Raw genomic sequence first — 13,909 nt, 5'->3', positions numbered from 1 at the left:
ACAAGTTGACTCGTGAAATAAAATTAAACGATAGTTTTGTCGGCGAAATTTTACAATACTCTGGAGTAAATTTTCACATATTTGTTCCCCTTTAAGGAGTCAAGAAAACATTAACACCAAGTTGCGTCTTTATCTGCCCTGCCTCGCAATTATCTTTACATATACCAGCTCTTCATACTTTCCAACATAATTTAGTAAATTTGGTGTGAACTTTTTAGCTCCATCAATTGGAATTATGCGAAAAATTTAAAATGGAAAAAAAATATTTTGGACCTAATGTTCTCTGATTGAGAGTACAATGCCTAGAGTTTTTGCGTGTCGGATTCTGCTCATCAATATCTACTACCAGACTTTCGACCTAGTAAGATTAGGATAGGTTTAAACTAGCACTAAAATTGGCACTAATTCGATGTTAAACCCAAAAAGTCATGCATCTTTCGTGACATATAAATAACTTGCTGGTCCCGAGTGACATCGAAAGAGTTGCAAAATGTTAGGTGCTGTGCATTCTCGTACAAAAAATTGATTCAATCCAAATTTTTATTTTTTCTTTGGAAATTTTTTGCATGGTACCAAGGATTTGGTTCTCGAATCAAATGACATTTCGGGTTCCGCGTTCTCACCAGCAAACAAGATCTTCTGTGCTTGGCTACCGAACTCGGAACCAGGAAGTTGTTTAGATTTATCGTCTAACCAAGTGCCAATTTTGGTGCTAGTTTTGATTTATCATCTAACTGGTCTAGTGCTAGTTACTGATGAAGGGAATCCGAAACGCAAATATTACTATTCAATGAGGAATAACTATTTGGGTAAAATTATAATACTTAAACATAGTAAATTATTTTGATAGAAAAGCACGAGCATTGCCCTAGTGAATCTGTAATTTAACCGTATGGTGTCCGTCTTTACCTTGAATCTTCTGTTCTGTCCGCCAAAGGATTGTTATACCAAGGCCATGCTAACAACATTGTGCACAAACTCAATGTCGACCGTTGGCTGGAGTACCGCTACATAACTCATTTTATAATATGTGTCCCGCTAGGGCCGATAGGGACAGTTTATTTTAATATTTTACGAAATTAATACAGAAACTAAAACTGCAAACTTGTTACGATGAATGTCAAATCCGAGGCGACTTCCATTTCCGACAGCGTACTCCGCTCCCAATTCGACTCATGTCCAAGGCCTATTTCCGACGAAATAGGCAGAAGGTCTTTAAAGAACTTCCCGATAATTTAATATCCTTTGTTTTCTTAATAAAACAGCACGAACCATGGTAAACGTATCCGGTTAAACTAAGAAACCACAGATCCGTGAATGATGAAGTGATGAAACCGCAAAACCGAGTAGTATTTTATTTATTTTTCTTTTCTATATCTTCTGACTTGATTCGATTCGTTCCTTGAAAGGCTGTGTGCCTAATAAATCGGAAACGTTTCATTTCCTCCTCCCGTTCTTCTGTTTTCTCTGTCAGTTAGAGCTCCACAGCCGATGTAGACCAAGTATATCCCGATCTGAAGAAAATGCCATTTAACCTAAATCTTTTGGCGATTTTTTCTTCTTCTTTTATCGAGGCCGGATTATTAAAACAATTTTTCTCGAAAGTCGCATTCTATTATAATGTTGATGTTTCTTTTTGTTCGGGATAGAGCACGATTAATCTGTTCCAGTATCAGTCTTGGCGCTATTCTGTTTTCAACATTGTATTTTTTATTCTGCAAACAAAGCTACGCTAGATCTTGTACCTGATATACAAAATCGTTAATTTAGTTCTGGACGTGATATGGTAGAATTGTCCGTAACCACATTGGTTGCTTTTCTCTGGAAACTAGGAATTTGGAATCGGTATTCACCAGCTTGGCGCCAACAGGCGAATGATTTTTCTTCCCTTCCGGGGATTGTCGATTCGCCGGAATTTCATACAAAGCAGTTATGTGGAGCAAAATTAAATATTTCGAACTGCATTCCAAGGAATACTGTACGATATTGTGAATGAATGAAGTCACGATGATGCTCGTTTCCAATGCAACAGTGTGCTCTGTTCGCGTTGGATTCGGCTTGCAGGATCCGTTGATTGGAAAGGACATGCGCTGTTATATTGTTTTGGTGTGAAAGGCATCCTTTCATGGCAGCTTCAACCATAGCAAAAATACAACAGTCAGTCCTTTTTCGATCGTTACTTGGTGTGCTTCTGTAACCGGATCGGGAAGTGAACCGAAACATAGCAGCTGCTGTTAGGAGCGGTTGGTGTCGTTCTGTGCCGATTATTGTGCGTGGTTCGATGGCGATTGGGGATGATCCATTTGTCGGATGGTAAGATGTAGCGATAAAATAAAACGAAACGGTGATTACTCGGCATGACTCGTTGGATTGCAGCTGGGATTGACCCTGCGGTAACTGGCTGAATGTGAAAGTGGTAGAAAGTGTAATGGAAAGAAGCACACACTTACCGGGAAATTTCAAATAGGGTGCCAAGTGATGATAACGAAGTGGGAAAAGTTTTACCGTTCCAAGCCTATCTCGTGGTGCAAATTGCTCGCTTTAGTGCCCCCAGAAGTGCAGACCGTGGTGATAAATTGGATTTGTGATGCTAGTTGTCAACGTTGCCACGACCGTTACTATCAACTAGATTTACAGTTTTGCGTAATTGGATAAACGTCAGCAACACTCAGTTTTGTTTGGTCAGAAAACCGGAAAAGTTCGCCATAACTGATTTAACGGGAATAGAATGAAAAGTAATGCATAAACCCCAACAGTATAATGGAGCAATAATTGGATGCGTTGTGAGAAAGTTTTATCTTATGTACTAACTGAATTAGGATAGTTATGGGGGGTATTTTGTGTGAAGTTTCTGGAGATTAAATTCTAGTGTCAAGTGGTTCAATTTATCAAACATGGTTTGTAATTAAATGGGTAGTCATACGAAGTGTTATATACTCATTTGTCTAACTTACACAAATGCATTAAATTGTTACAATTGCTATTGCCTGCAATTAGTCTTTAGTTGCAGCCGAATACGGAATGCTTGAAAGTAGGTAAATGGCATAAAGGTTTTTCTTGTAAGTAATCACAAAAGCTGCCAATCGCGGTACTACCTCTGAAAGAATACCAGCATTATTAGACGAGAAATTGAGATATATAAATATTTTCACTAATTTTTAGTGAAACTTGTTTACTTCTACCATTGCACAGTGTTTCGAAACAGGCAAAAACGTGATCGAAATTGTTTTGTCCACAAAAAAAAGATTTTAGTGTTATCCCAACAAACAATTTTGCTGGATAATGGCTTCAACAGTTCTTGTTCAGCTTATTCTCTCGAATCAAAGGCTTGTCAGCTTTCGTTGTTTGTTGGGATATTCACATATTCCCGAAATACTGGAATCCGGCAGATAGTTTTGATAATTAAATCTTTTGATGGCCAATTTTAGACGGGCAATACCCCGAAGTATACTTTTCATGTGATCTTGCTTACGAAATAATTATGTAACGATTCGAAATACTAGCACGTCGGTACACGAACGAGAGTGCGTATCGATCCGTTTTAGATACGTTGTAGTTCTAAGTTTTTTTTGTAAAGGCACTCTCTCAGAAATAGAAAAAGAATTTAGATATTAACTAACAACAATAATCTGCACCAAAACAAAACAAATCCTTGTTACTACATTACATTACAGAAATCCACCTTCTGTTCTCAGCACATTTCTCAAACGATTTTTCGATTTTTAGGTGGGGTAACACACCCTCGGGCCAAAACGCACCCCTTGCTTATATACAAAATTTTTGAAAATTTCTAGAAAAAGGTAACACCAGCCGGAAGTCCGCCATAATAAACATACACTATCAAAGTTTGATAATTGTTTGTCAATAGCAGCCCGAGACATAAACAAAAAACAATAACGTGCTCTTCTCATTCAATTATTGTGATTCGTGCAACATTTTCCGATTTCCCGCTCTTGTGGATGCTGTTTTACTATTATATCAGTGCATGATATAATAATTAAAAAGCATATTCTATTTTTAACGTTATTTCTTATTTTGTCACACTATATATGAAAAATCCTCCAAGAATTAGTTGTTGAGAGTCAATGGGGGCTGGAGTATGCCAATGGGATGGTAGCGTGAGCTGATGCTTTGGCATCATTGTATACGAATTGTAGTTTCGTAGAGAAAAAGAAAAACTCCAGCTCTCTGATGCAAGTGTTTACTGTCGTGCGAGAGAAAAAAATCAAAACGTGTTGCAAGTTTGTGTGAGGATACATATCGAAGCAAGTACCACATAGACATCTGCGAGGAGGCATGGAGAGGACCATAACGGCGGAATGCGGTGAGAGAATTCCAGTTGGAATATTTTTATTTAATTTGTCAAGCATGGCTTGCTTGGACTTGGATATATTTTTTGTGTGTTGCTTTTTTTCCTTACTCATACCTACGTCGTGTATATACAGGAGGAAGTGTGGCCAATTAGTATGTTTTCTGTTTGATTTTTTGTGTTGGGTATGTCTGCTGGTATCAGTACTACATTGTGACGGGTCGTATACCTTTAATTATCTAATTTCTACCATACATTGCGTCAATTTAATTTTTCTATTACATTATAATTACATCTCGACAAACATATGGTTGCGGCCTGGTGGACGACTGTCGGGGTCCGCTTTGAGTGGAGATTCCGGACGGGCCGTTATACGCCAATCACAGATGTTGGTAGTAAACGAAAGAGAAAAGTTTTCTCTTTCATAAACTGTTGTGAACTGTGTTCGACTAGTAACGGCTGGTCTGGAGTTTCCATTCGGGGTTGAATTTGGCGGTTGGCTTTTGGGCCGTAATCGTATGTTTGGGGATATATGCTTTAATAGTGACGAATAAGTGGTACTATTAACATAAGTGTGCGGTAGTTTTCGCAAATATACCTAGCATCCCTGCCGCGGAGCATGGTTCAGGGGGAGAGGTGAGCGGGGATATGGGAACAGATTGAGTTTTTATGCAGTTCACCTACACGAAGACATCGACCAGATTGGACAGATGGCGTATATTCTACCTGTATTGTCTTCGGCTTCGTCTACTGTGAATTTTGTGCGCTAAGCGTGTTCAGTCTATCCACTTGTTCGGAGCGTAATTGGTGTGTGTGCTTGAAGGAGCACTGATGGATGGGATGCGATGGTGGAGGAGTGGTGTGCGGTGTCGGCGGGTTGGGTTCCTCACTGTACGCTGAGAGACTCAGGTGGGGAGTGTGCGTGTTTTCTGTTTCCAACTCCTGTCTTCTGTTATGTATATATGTATAATTTTTTTTTGCATTTTGCGGCGGATTCCGCGGTAGCGGGTTTTGGGTCTGGATGGATCATGCGGGTTTGTGGCGGGGATGTTGTGGCGGGAGGCGAGTGTGGTCGAATTAGAGATATGCTGTCACTTGTACACAAGCTTATAATTTTTTTTTTTACCCCCCGCATCAGCTGAAAGTGATTGTGGAGGTTTTGCTGAGATCTCTTCGAGTACAGTATTTTGATTGGATCCCCAGTCTGTTTTCCACATCGGCGATGGAGTGGGGTGGAGGTTCACTCGACTTCACTTGCTGGGAAAGAGCTTAATCCAGCGTATCTCTCAGGTGCTTATTTGGCGTTGTGTTTATGTCAGACTCGTTTCGTGTGTGATGTTGAATGAGGCATATGTTGGCAGACAGACGGGCAGGCGAGCGGCGCCTGTAAATAGAGTATGTATAGTTAATGGCACTATTGCAGAGAAGGGCCAGTGGACAAAAAGTTGTTTTATCAGCATTCGGGAATGTTGAGCTGAGGATCGATGCATTGATGCACGTTGACAGGGGTCCTGGTTTTGCTGTGGTTTTGCGATGGATTCTGGGGGCGATGGTGCCAGTCTGTGCTTTCCATCGGTGATCGGCAGTGTGGGTCGGAGGGAGTCTATCGAGATTGTTGTGAAAGTGGGTGCCTCTTTGTGAGTCTGTGCATGTAGAGGTGTTAGTTAGGACTAATTAATGCATTGCTTGACATCTTCGGTTGCTTGCTGCAGGAATGAGCGTGAGGAGTGTTTGAGCGGGAGCTTCCGTGTTGGAGAGCCGAGTGGCTCTATGCAGAGTAGAGGTTGAGGGTAGTACATCCTAAAGCACGATTCGGGCGATGCATCGGCTTCCATTGACGTCAACCTAGCGTTACCGTTTCGTCAGGATGGGTTGAATGCGTTTCTCGTGTGCCCGTTCACACGTGCCATGCTGTTGATGTTGTGTGTGAGTGCCTCCATTTAGCTGCATGTGACTAGTCTTGACGTTCCGTACCGGTCACGAAAGCATGATGTGTCGTGTGAGTCGTGCTTGATAATGAGAAACAGAGAGTTCTTATGGACGGTGTATGTGTTGGTTCTTGGGAGCGATTGCTTACACACGGAGTAGAGAGTGATTGCGTGGTGTTGCATCGTTGCTGTTGGGTGACTCGCGGGTGGGAGCGTTCGGTGTGTGGGACTCTGACGAGAGGTGGATTGGTGTGTATGTGTATTGAATCGGTGCGTCGTGAGATAATTGAGCGCGAAATTAGAATAAAAAATATCAAACCCAATCTATCATCACTGGTGACCGGTTGATATTAGAAAGATAGCTGTCGAATTATTGTGATATTGTGATAATTTTGGAAAATGAGTCAGACGGAGAAGCAAAATATGCTTAAAATAGTGGACGTGAGCATGTATAATGCGCAAAAGATCAAAATTGTCAAGGTTCCAGGAGATGGTAACTGTTTTTTTTACGCGGTTGTCCAGCAAATCACTGGTAAATTGATAGTTTTAATAAATTATGGTTCGAATAATATATATCTATATGTATTTATATAAAAATCCGATAGGCTGGATGAAATTCGACAAAAAATTCCAAAAAAGAGCTCAGGAAGTAAGGGCTAACGTTGTAGCTTATATTCGTAGAAATATGGATTGCTTTAAGGAGATCGTGGAGGCGGAAATTGTGGCAGGCGCGGGCGGTCGTTTTGGCGGACCACCTGATGATGAAAAAATCGAAAAATTCCTGGAATGGCTGGAAGAGGATAAAGCCTGGGCGGGTACGGAATCGATAATGGCAGTAGGGAGGATGTTGCAATGTAATGTCAGGGTATACAACCCAATATACGCGCCAGTAGAGGTAGGTGGAGGTTGTGAGGAAAATAGAAAAACTATTGAGCTCTTTTTCAATGGAGTCGATCACTATGATAGCGTGGCAAATAATAGTAATGAGAAGGTAGAGGAGAAAAGAGAAGTGAATAGTGAAGATAACAGAAACAAGAACACAAAAGATAAAATTGTTGAAGAAGAGGTAGTAATGCAAAGAAGTACAGAGAAGAATGATAGCGTGGCAAATGATAGTAAGGAACAGGGAGAAGAGCAAAGAGAAGGGAATAGTGAAGATAACAGAAATAAGAACACAAAAGATAAATTTGTTGAAGAAGAGGTAATAATGCAAAGAAGTACAGAGAAGAACAAAAACGAAGAAGTTGAATTGAACAGGAAGGAAGGGAACCACAATGTTGGAAATGAGAAGAGAGATGCGATTTTTGTAGAAGAGAAAGAGAACAATGAGAATAATAAATGTTACTGGATTACAGAGGGGAATTTCAGGATTAAAGTGAGAGCAATGCTTCGAAGCAATTCAAGTTTTTTGTGGGCTGTTAGCCATCAGTTAAGTGGTATTAAACCATATGAAGAAGCATTCAAAGCATTGCCGGAAGCTTTACTAATTGATATTAATAATTATTTAGGTTGGAAAGAGGAAGAGAAAAATACGTTTCAAGTTGATACAGTTTTGTGGCGAACTCTGGCAAATATGATAGGAAAGACATTCGTTATTGTAAGCAAAGGAGAGGGAATATCAAGAATTGATCCAGAGGGAATGGAAGCTCAGAATGAAGAAATTAAATTGTTTGTCTATAAATATAACGGCGTGAAACAAGTAGATAGTATTGAAAATATGTTTGAGAAAAGAGTAATTAGTAAAAAGAAGGCCACTATAAAAAACCAACAAAACTGTTCGGATATTTTGAAACTAGCGTCACTTAACGTAAGAGGATGTTGCAGAAAAGAGAAAAGGGAGGAAATCGATGAAGAATTATATAATAATGGAATAACAATAGCAGTTTTGCAGGAGGCAAATGTAGATGGAGTAAAAATCGAAACTCAAAATTATGAATGGACTTTATCTGATAAAAAAAATACTACAAATAAATCTAGAGGCCTAGCTATATTGAGGAATAAAAATTCAAATATAACAATAGAAAAAACAATTAACATAAATAAAAACATAATGTCGACCTCGGTGAAAACTGAGTATAATGATGAACTGATTATAGTGAATGTGCACGCACCAAATGAAAGAGCTAACAGTTTCTATGCTGATCTAGGTAGTTATGTAAATGCGAATCCAAAAAAAGATAAAATGATTATAATAGGGGATTTCAACTCACAAATTGGAAGAAACGATTTAGATGAATGTGAAAAGGAATTGTTAGGTGAATTTATAGGGCACGAAATATCGAATGAAAACGGAGATTTTATGAAGATGTTTCTTAGAATGCACAATATGAAAGTGAGTTCAATGAATTTTGATAAAACACTGCTGACAACATGGACAAATGGAACTTCTGAATCCCAAATAGATCATGTTGTGAACAGAGTTGATCCAATGTTTGGAATAAAATTCATTCGGGCTTCCTGGACATCAATAAGAACTGATCACAAAATAATAATGGTAGGAATAACAAAAGGAAAAGGAACAGGGAAGCCAAATAAAACATCACTTAAAATCCAAATACAACCTAAAATGCTTCAAGAAGAGAGAACGCAAAAAAGATATCATCAACTTCTAAATAAACAAAACAAAATAAATATTGACAACTTGGATATAACAAAAGCGTACGGGTTATTAGTAGAAAAAGTTAACACTTGTGCAAAAGAAGTACTTATGAACAAAAAAATACCTATAACTCCCAAAAGAAAAGCTGCGCTGAAAGATCTTAGAAACGCACAAGAGAAACTGAAAAAAGCAAAAGAGGTAGGAATAGACATTGAATGGTATAGAAAGGAAATTAAAATAAAACGGCAACTCTACAAAGCAAAAATAAAAGAACACAAAGAAAAAGAAATAATTAAATTCTACAATGAGTTAGAGGATTTTGAAGTTGGAGAAAGAGTGAAACGTTCATACAACTATTTGAAACAGTTTACTAGAAGCAAAGCAAACAAAAACCCAATAATCCCAATGAAAAAATGGATAACAGAATTAGAAAATTCCTCTGGACAAACTTTAACAATACCCAATGATCCAGTTAAAGAAAAACTAACCGAACCTCCAACAAAAATCGAAATTAGGGAAATAATTCGAAATCTTACAAGTGGTAAAGCATCAGGCAAGGATGGAATTAAAAATGAATATCTTAAATATGCTAACGATGAACTAATAGAAGAATTATGGCTAATAATAAGGAAAGTATGGGAAACAAATGAAATACCGGACCAATGGAGAGAAGCTCTGCAGATACCTATACCCAAGAAGAAAGCCCCAAAAAATACTGCAGATTTCAGAAGAATAACACTGAGTAGCGTAGGGTATAAAATTTATACAACTTGGCTAGTTAGAAGATTAAAGGAATATTCTGGAGAACCGGGATATCATCAAGCAGCATTCGTTAATAATCGGTCAACTGATGATCAAATGTTTTACGTTAGAAGATATATGGAGGCATACTGGAATAGGGGAGAAACAGTGATCGTAGCATCATTAGATATAAAAAAAGCATTTGACATGGTGAATCTGGATTCAATACAGGAAATACTGTTTGAACTTGGAGTACCGCAACATATAATTAACAGAGTTAGACAGGCAATTAATTATGAGTTTACAAGTATTCTTTGGGAAGGCATAGAAACAGAGAAAAGAATGAAAGGAAAAGGCATTAAACAAGGTTGTCCAATGTCCCCATACATATTCACGTTAATAATCCAGAAAATTTTAAAAGAAGTTAAGGTTAAGTTTCCTTCATTAAATCTACTTGAATTGAATAATAAGCATTTACCTGTTTGTTTAGCTTTTGCAGATGACATATTAATAATAACGAAGTCAGTAAAAGAATTGGACAGCATTGTTAAATTATTAAAAGAAGAATTCAGGAAAGTAGGACTAGAGCTAAATCCAAGTAAAAGTGAAATTATTATTAGGGAACCTTCAACAAACAGAAAACTACCATTAACACTACTGATCGATGGAGACCAAATTAATGTTGTTAAAACGATGAGGTACTTGGGGACATATTTAACGGAAACTTTGGATAGAGCAAATACTACAAGAATTAGGTGTAGACAGGCAACAAATAGTGCAAAGATAGTGATAGAATTTATGAGAAAATTTAAACCAAGTTGGAAAATTGCCAAATTGATTTATATGACAGTGATTTCTCCAGCAATGACATACGGATTAAAAGGAGCAGCTTTATTAAAAAGAAACAGAAAATCAATAGCAAGGTACGAGATTCAAATAATAAAAGAATTATTAAAATATTCCAGAGATAGACCAAGAGGTAGGATTAAAGTATCAAAATTACTTAAAGGTAAAACAGCAGTGAACAGAATAAGAGTATTGCAGCTTAAATATTGGGCACATATTCAAAGAAGGGAAAGGGGGCATCCCCTAAAAATTGCTCAACGATTAGAATTTAAAGAAAGGAAAATAGGCAGACCAGCAAAAACTTGGAATAATACAATATTGGAAAATAAAGAAAAAATACCAGAATTATCAGAAACTGAATGGAAAATTTTGGCGAGAACAAAAAATAAATTTAACAGAAAGGTGGAAGAGATGTACAACAAAATAGGTAGTGAAGAAGATTCTTGCTCTGAAATTGAGGATACGTAGATAAATAGGAAATAGGGTATAATTATAAAAATGAATCAAAAGAACAAATAACTATTTTGTAGGGTAGAAAAGGAAAGTTAGAGAATCTGTTAAAGGAAAAGCTTAGTGGCGCGTATATTGGGCTGTATTGGGAGGGGTATAAACAGAATCGAAAAGATGCAGGGTTTTTTACCTAACATACTTGGTTTTCCCTGCCAATAAAAAAAAACAAATAATAAATAAATAAGAAACAACACAATTATTATTATTATTCGCAAATATTCCTTGATTATAATTATAAGAACACAGAGAAAAGTAAGGAGAAAACAAGATGATTACATACATATATGTACAAGTATGTGTGTAGATCTGTGTATGTGATATGTATGTATATGGGCAGGGCAATTGAAGCCATCCGTCTGAGGGACGTTCCGTCCGCTAGAGCGCCAAACATGCACTTTGTATCTCGTAAGATGGTCCAGGTTTCCGCAATTCCAACACATCATAGATATGTCCGGGTCCTTGCAAGCTTCTGCCAAATATCAAACACCTGAAGTAATTCTCCGCTTTTTTATTCACTCGAGAGGTGGCCCTCAATTGGCACCCAACCATAAGTTGCCCTACCTCAAGCGCCTTGTCAGCAGCAGACGACAAAAAAAAAAAATGAAAAAGTCATCCCTGTCTGAGCCCCACGTACTCCTTAGTTAACCGGATCGTCATGAGCAACTCGACCAGGTTAAAATGCAGCTTCAGTGCACCTTTTAGCTCGTTAACAGTCCTGATATCATCCTGGTCTATACACATTATCACTGTGTACGGGCTTAACGCTCTAACTTCTGCCCTTTCACCCAGTGATGTGGTAATAATCTCTTGTATAGTAGAGCTGTTCATCGTGGGGACCTCCTTCAACTCGAGTATATGTATGTAATTGTGTATATGTGTGTATGTATGTAAACATGTATTACAATGTGTATATGTATGTAGGTATTGTATATGTATGTGTGTATGAATGTATGTGTATATTTTTATGTGTACATGTGTGTATCTATGTATTTTTATTTTATGTGTATATGTGTGTATATGTACATAAAAATGTTCAAAAAAATGGTTGCATTATACAAGGGATTGTTTTGTAGTGCACATATATAATCTATTAATGTGAAAAACTAATACTTATGGATAGAAGTCAGATCTTCCTCCAATTACAGCTCCTTGGAGATCTCCGATGGAACAACTTACACAAGGCCAACGGGCAGTGACACCGGACTAGAAAAACGGAAGCGCTGAGGAAAATACGGAGTCTATCAGTTTGTTTGTTTTTTTTTTTTTTTTTTTTTTTTGTTACTATTTCCCCTTTTCTTTCTTAAATAAGCAGGAATTCAAGAAATGTGGATGAGAGTCAAAGGAGACATAAATGGGAGATAGGAATGAAGGTAGAAAACTGCAAAAATGGTAAGTTTTATAGTACATATGTGTTATATATATATACAAATTGAACCAATATACTAAATACGCGTCGATTTCCTGCTTAAATGGAATCGAAAGTTTTACTGTAATGTTGCAATCCAATTGATGCAAACATTACAGTAAGGCGGGGCTAGTTGATGGAATGATGACCTCGGAACATGTCTGGCTCTGTACACGAAATGGGTCATCGGAAAGTCAATTGAGCTAACACCTTCCTAAATCCGTGAACCAAGTTATTTGCATGAATGTCTAAATACATGCAAACATCTTTTTTCTGTAAATCACTACCAGCTAGTGGGAGATAGAAAGGTTAACACACACACACACACTATATATGAAAAATCCTCCAAATAAGCCACTTTTTGCTTTGTAGCTTTGCTGCATCGGGGGAAAATGATCTCTCTTCTCTGATCTTGTTATTTTTTTTATCGAAAACAGAAAAATCGTTCTGAAAACCTAATAATTACATAGCTTAAGACCATTTAACATGAAAACGCGACAGAAAACAAAACTACTTGCTTGTTCACCAAGCATTCTTCCCCGTTATTGCGGTGCATTTGCCCCATTTTTGTAGTGAATTATGCCCCGTTGTTGTGGCGTATTTTGCTCAGCCTATTTTTCAAAGATTTAATTTTTATTGATTTTGAAAAATTGGATTTTTTATATGTTTTGGAATATTTTGCAAAGCGTTATGATTGTGATTACACAGAAAAATGTTAGCTAAACGAGAGCAATGATTAAATCCTCCCAATTAATGTTCTATAGCTGAGTTATCTTCATATTTCCTTAGGGAGTGCGTTTTACTCCATCTTCCCCTACAGGATGATTGCAGAGCTAGTGGTATGATCCTAGTTTTCACTAAAAACCCTTCCTAGTTAGGACTCGCACATACGATTAGTGTGGAACCAGCAGCTTATCTGCTGAATCGCCAGACCAGATAATCTGCACCAGAAAATGCAATAGCCTGCAAACCCTTAATGATGACTGTTGCGTGAATGGCATATGTACCACAATCCATCTTTGACATTTACAATTTAAGTTATCAACAGATGATTGGACATTGTCCCATTGCGCAGCAACGCCTTAATTTATTTTATTACATTTGTAGTAAAATCCAGTGCACATTGTGAAAAGATGACTACCCTTTTCCAAACATGTTCGCAACCAATTAGTGAAAATATTCAGCTAATATCACTCAGCTGTCCGGTTATTCTATTCTATGCAGATTATGTGCCATGCTACAAATTTAATGAACCATTACTGAGATTTGTGCGGTGGACGTGGTATTATTTTTATTGTTATGGTAAAAGTTTCAACAACTTTTTCGTATGCAAAGAGCAGATATATTAATTGAAATTTTCGTTTTCAACACACCTCTATCGGGCAGTCGTGGAAGAGAATCGTTATACAGCTATTTGCTTTGATATTCTGCTCCAGAAATGGAATCATTTATAGATGACAAATAAAAACATTTTTTCTGTAGTAGGGTAACTGCTCCCTAATTCATCTTAGCTCCTCTATTCATCTCACCCATTTGAACACATTAGTTAGAACAGTATCTGCTATCTCTAT

General features: G+C 37.6%; 1 protein-coding gene across 4 annotated transcripts in view; it reads left to right on the top strand.

The window, feature by feature from the left end:
• The first annotated feature begins 2,174 nt into the window (after nt 1-2,174).
• LOC131689104 (lachesin-like) overlaps nt 2,175-13,909 on the top strand; it is a 107,975-nt gene continuing 96,240 nt past the window's right edge. The window contains exon 1 of one of the 4 annotated variants that reach the window (XM_058973920.1): nt 2,175-2,313. Coding sequence is in view for 1 of the 4 variants with exons in the window: in XM_058973923.1 (XP_058829906.1) it covers nt 2,295-2,313 (19 nt within the window). In the remaining 3 variants the exon portion in view is untranslated. Of the gene's footprint in view, nt 2,784-13,909 lie in introns of all 4 variants that reach the window. The other 3 variants (XM_058973923.1, XM_058973922.1, XM_058973919.1) reach the window with 3 other exon arrangements.

The sequence above is a fragment of the Topomyia yanbarensis genome, chromosome 3 (genome assembly GCF_030247195.1).
Source record: "Topomyia yanbarensis strain Yona2022 chromosome 3, ASM3024719v1, whole genome shotgun sequence".
NCBI lineage: Eukaryota > Metazoa > Arthropoda > Insecta > Diptera > Culicidae > Topomyia > Topomyia yanbarensis.
The sequence above is the reverse complement of the archived record's forward strand: the minus strand, read 5'-3'. Positions and strand labels throughout refer to the sequence as shown.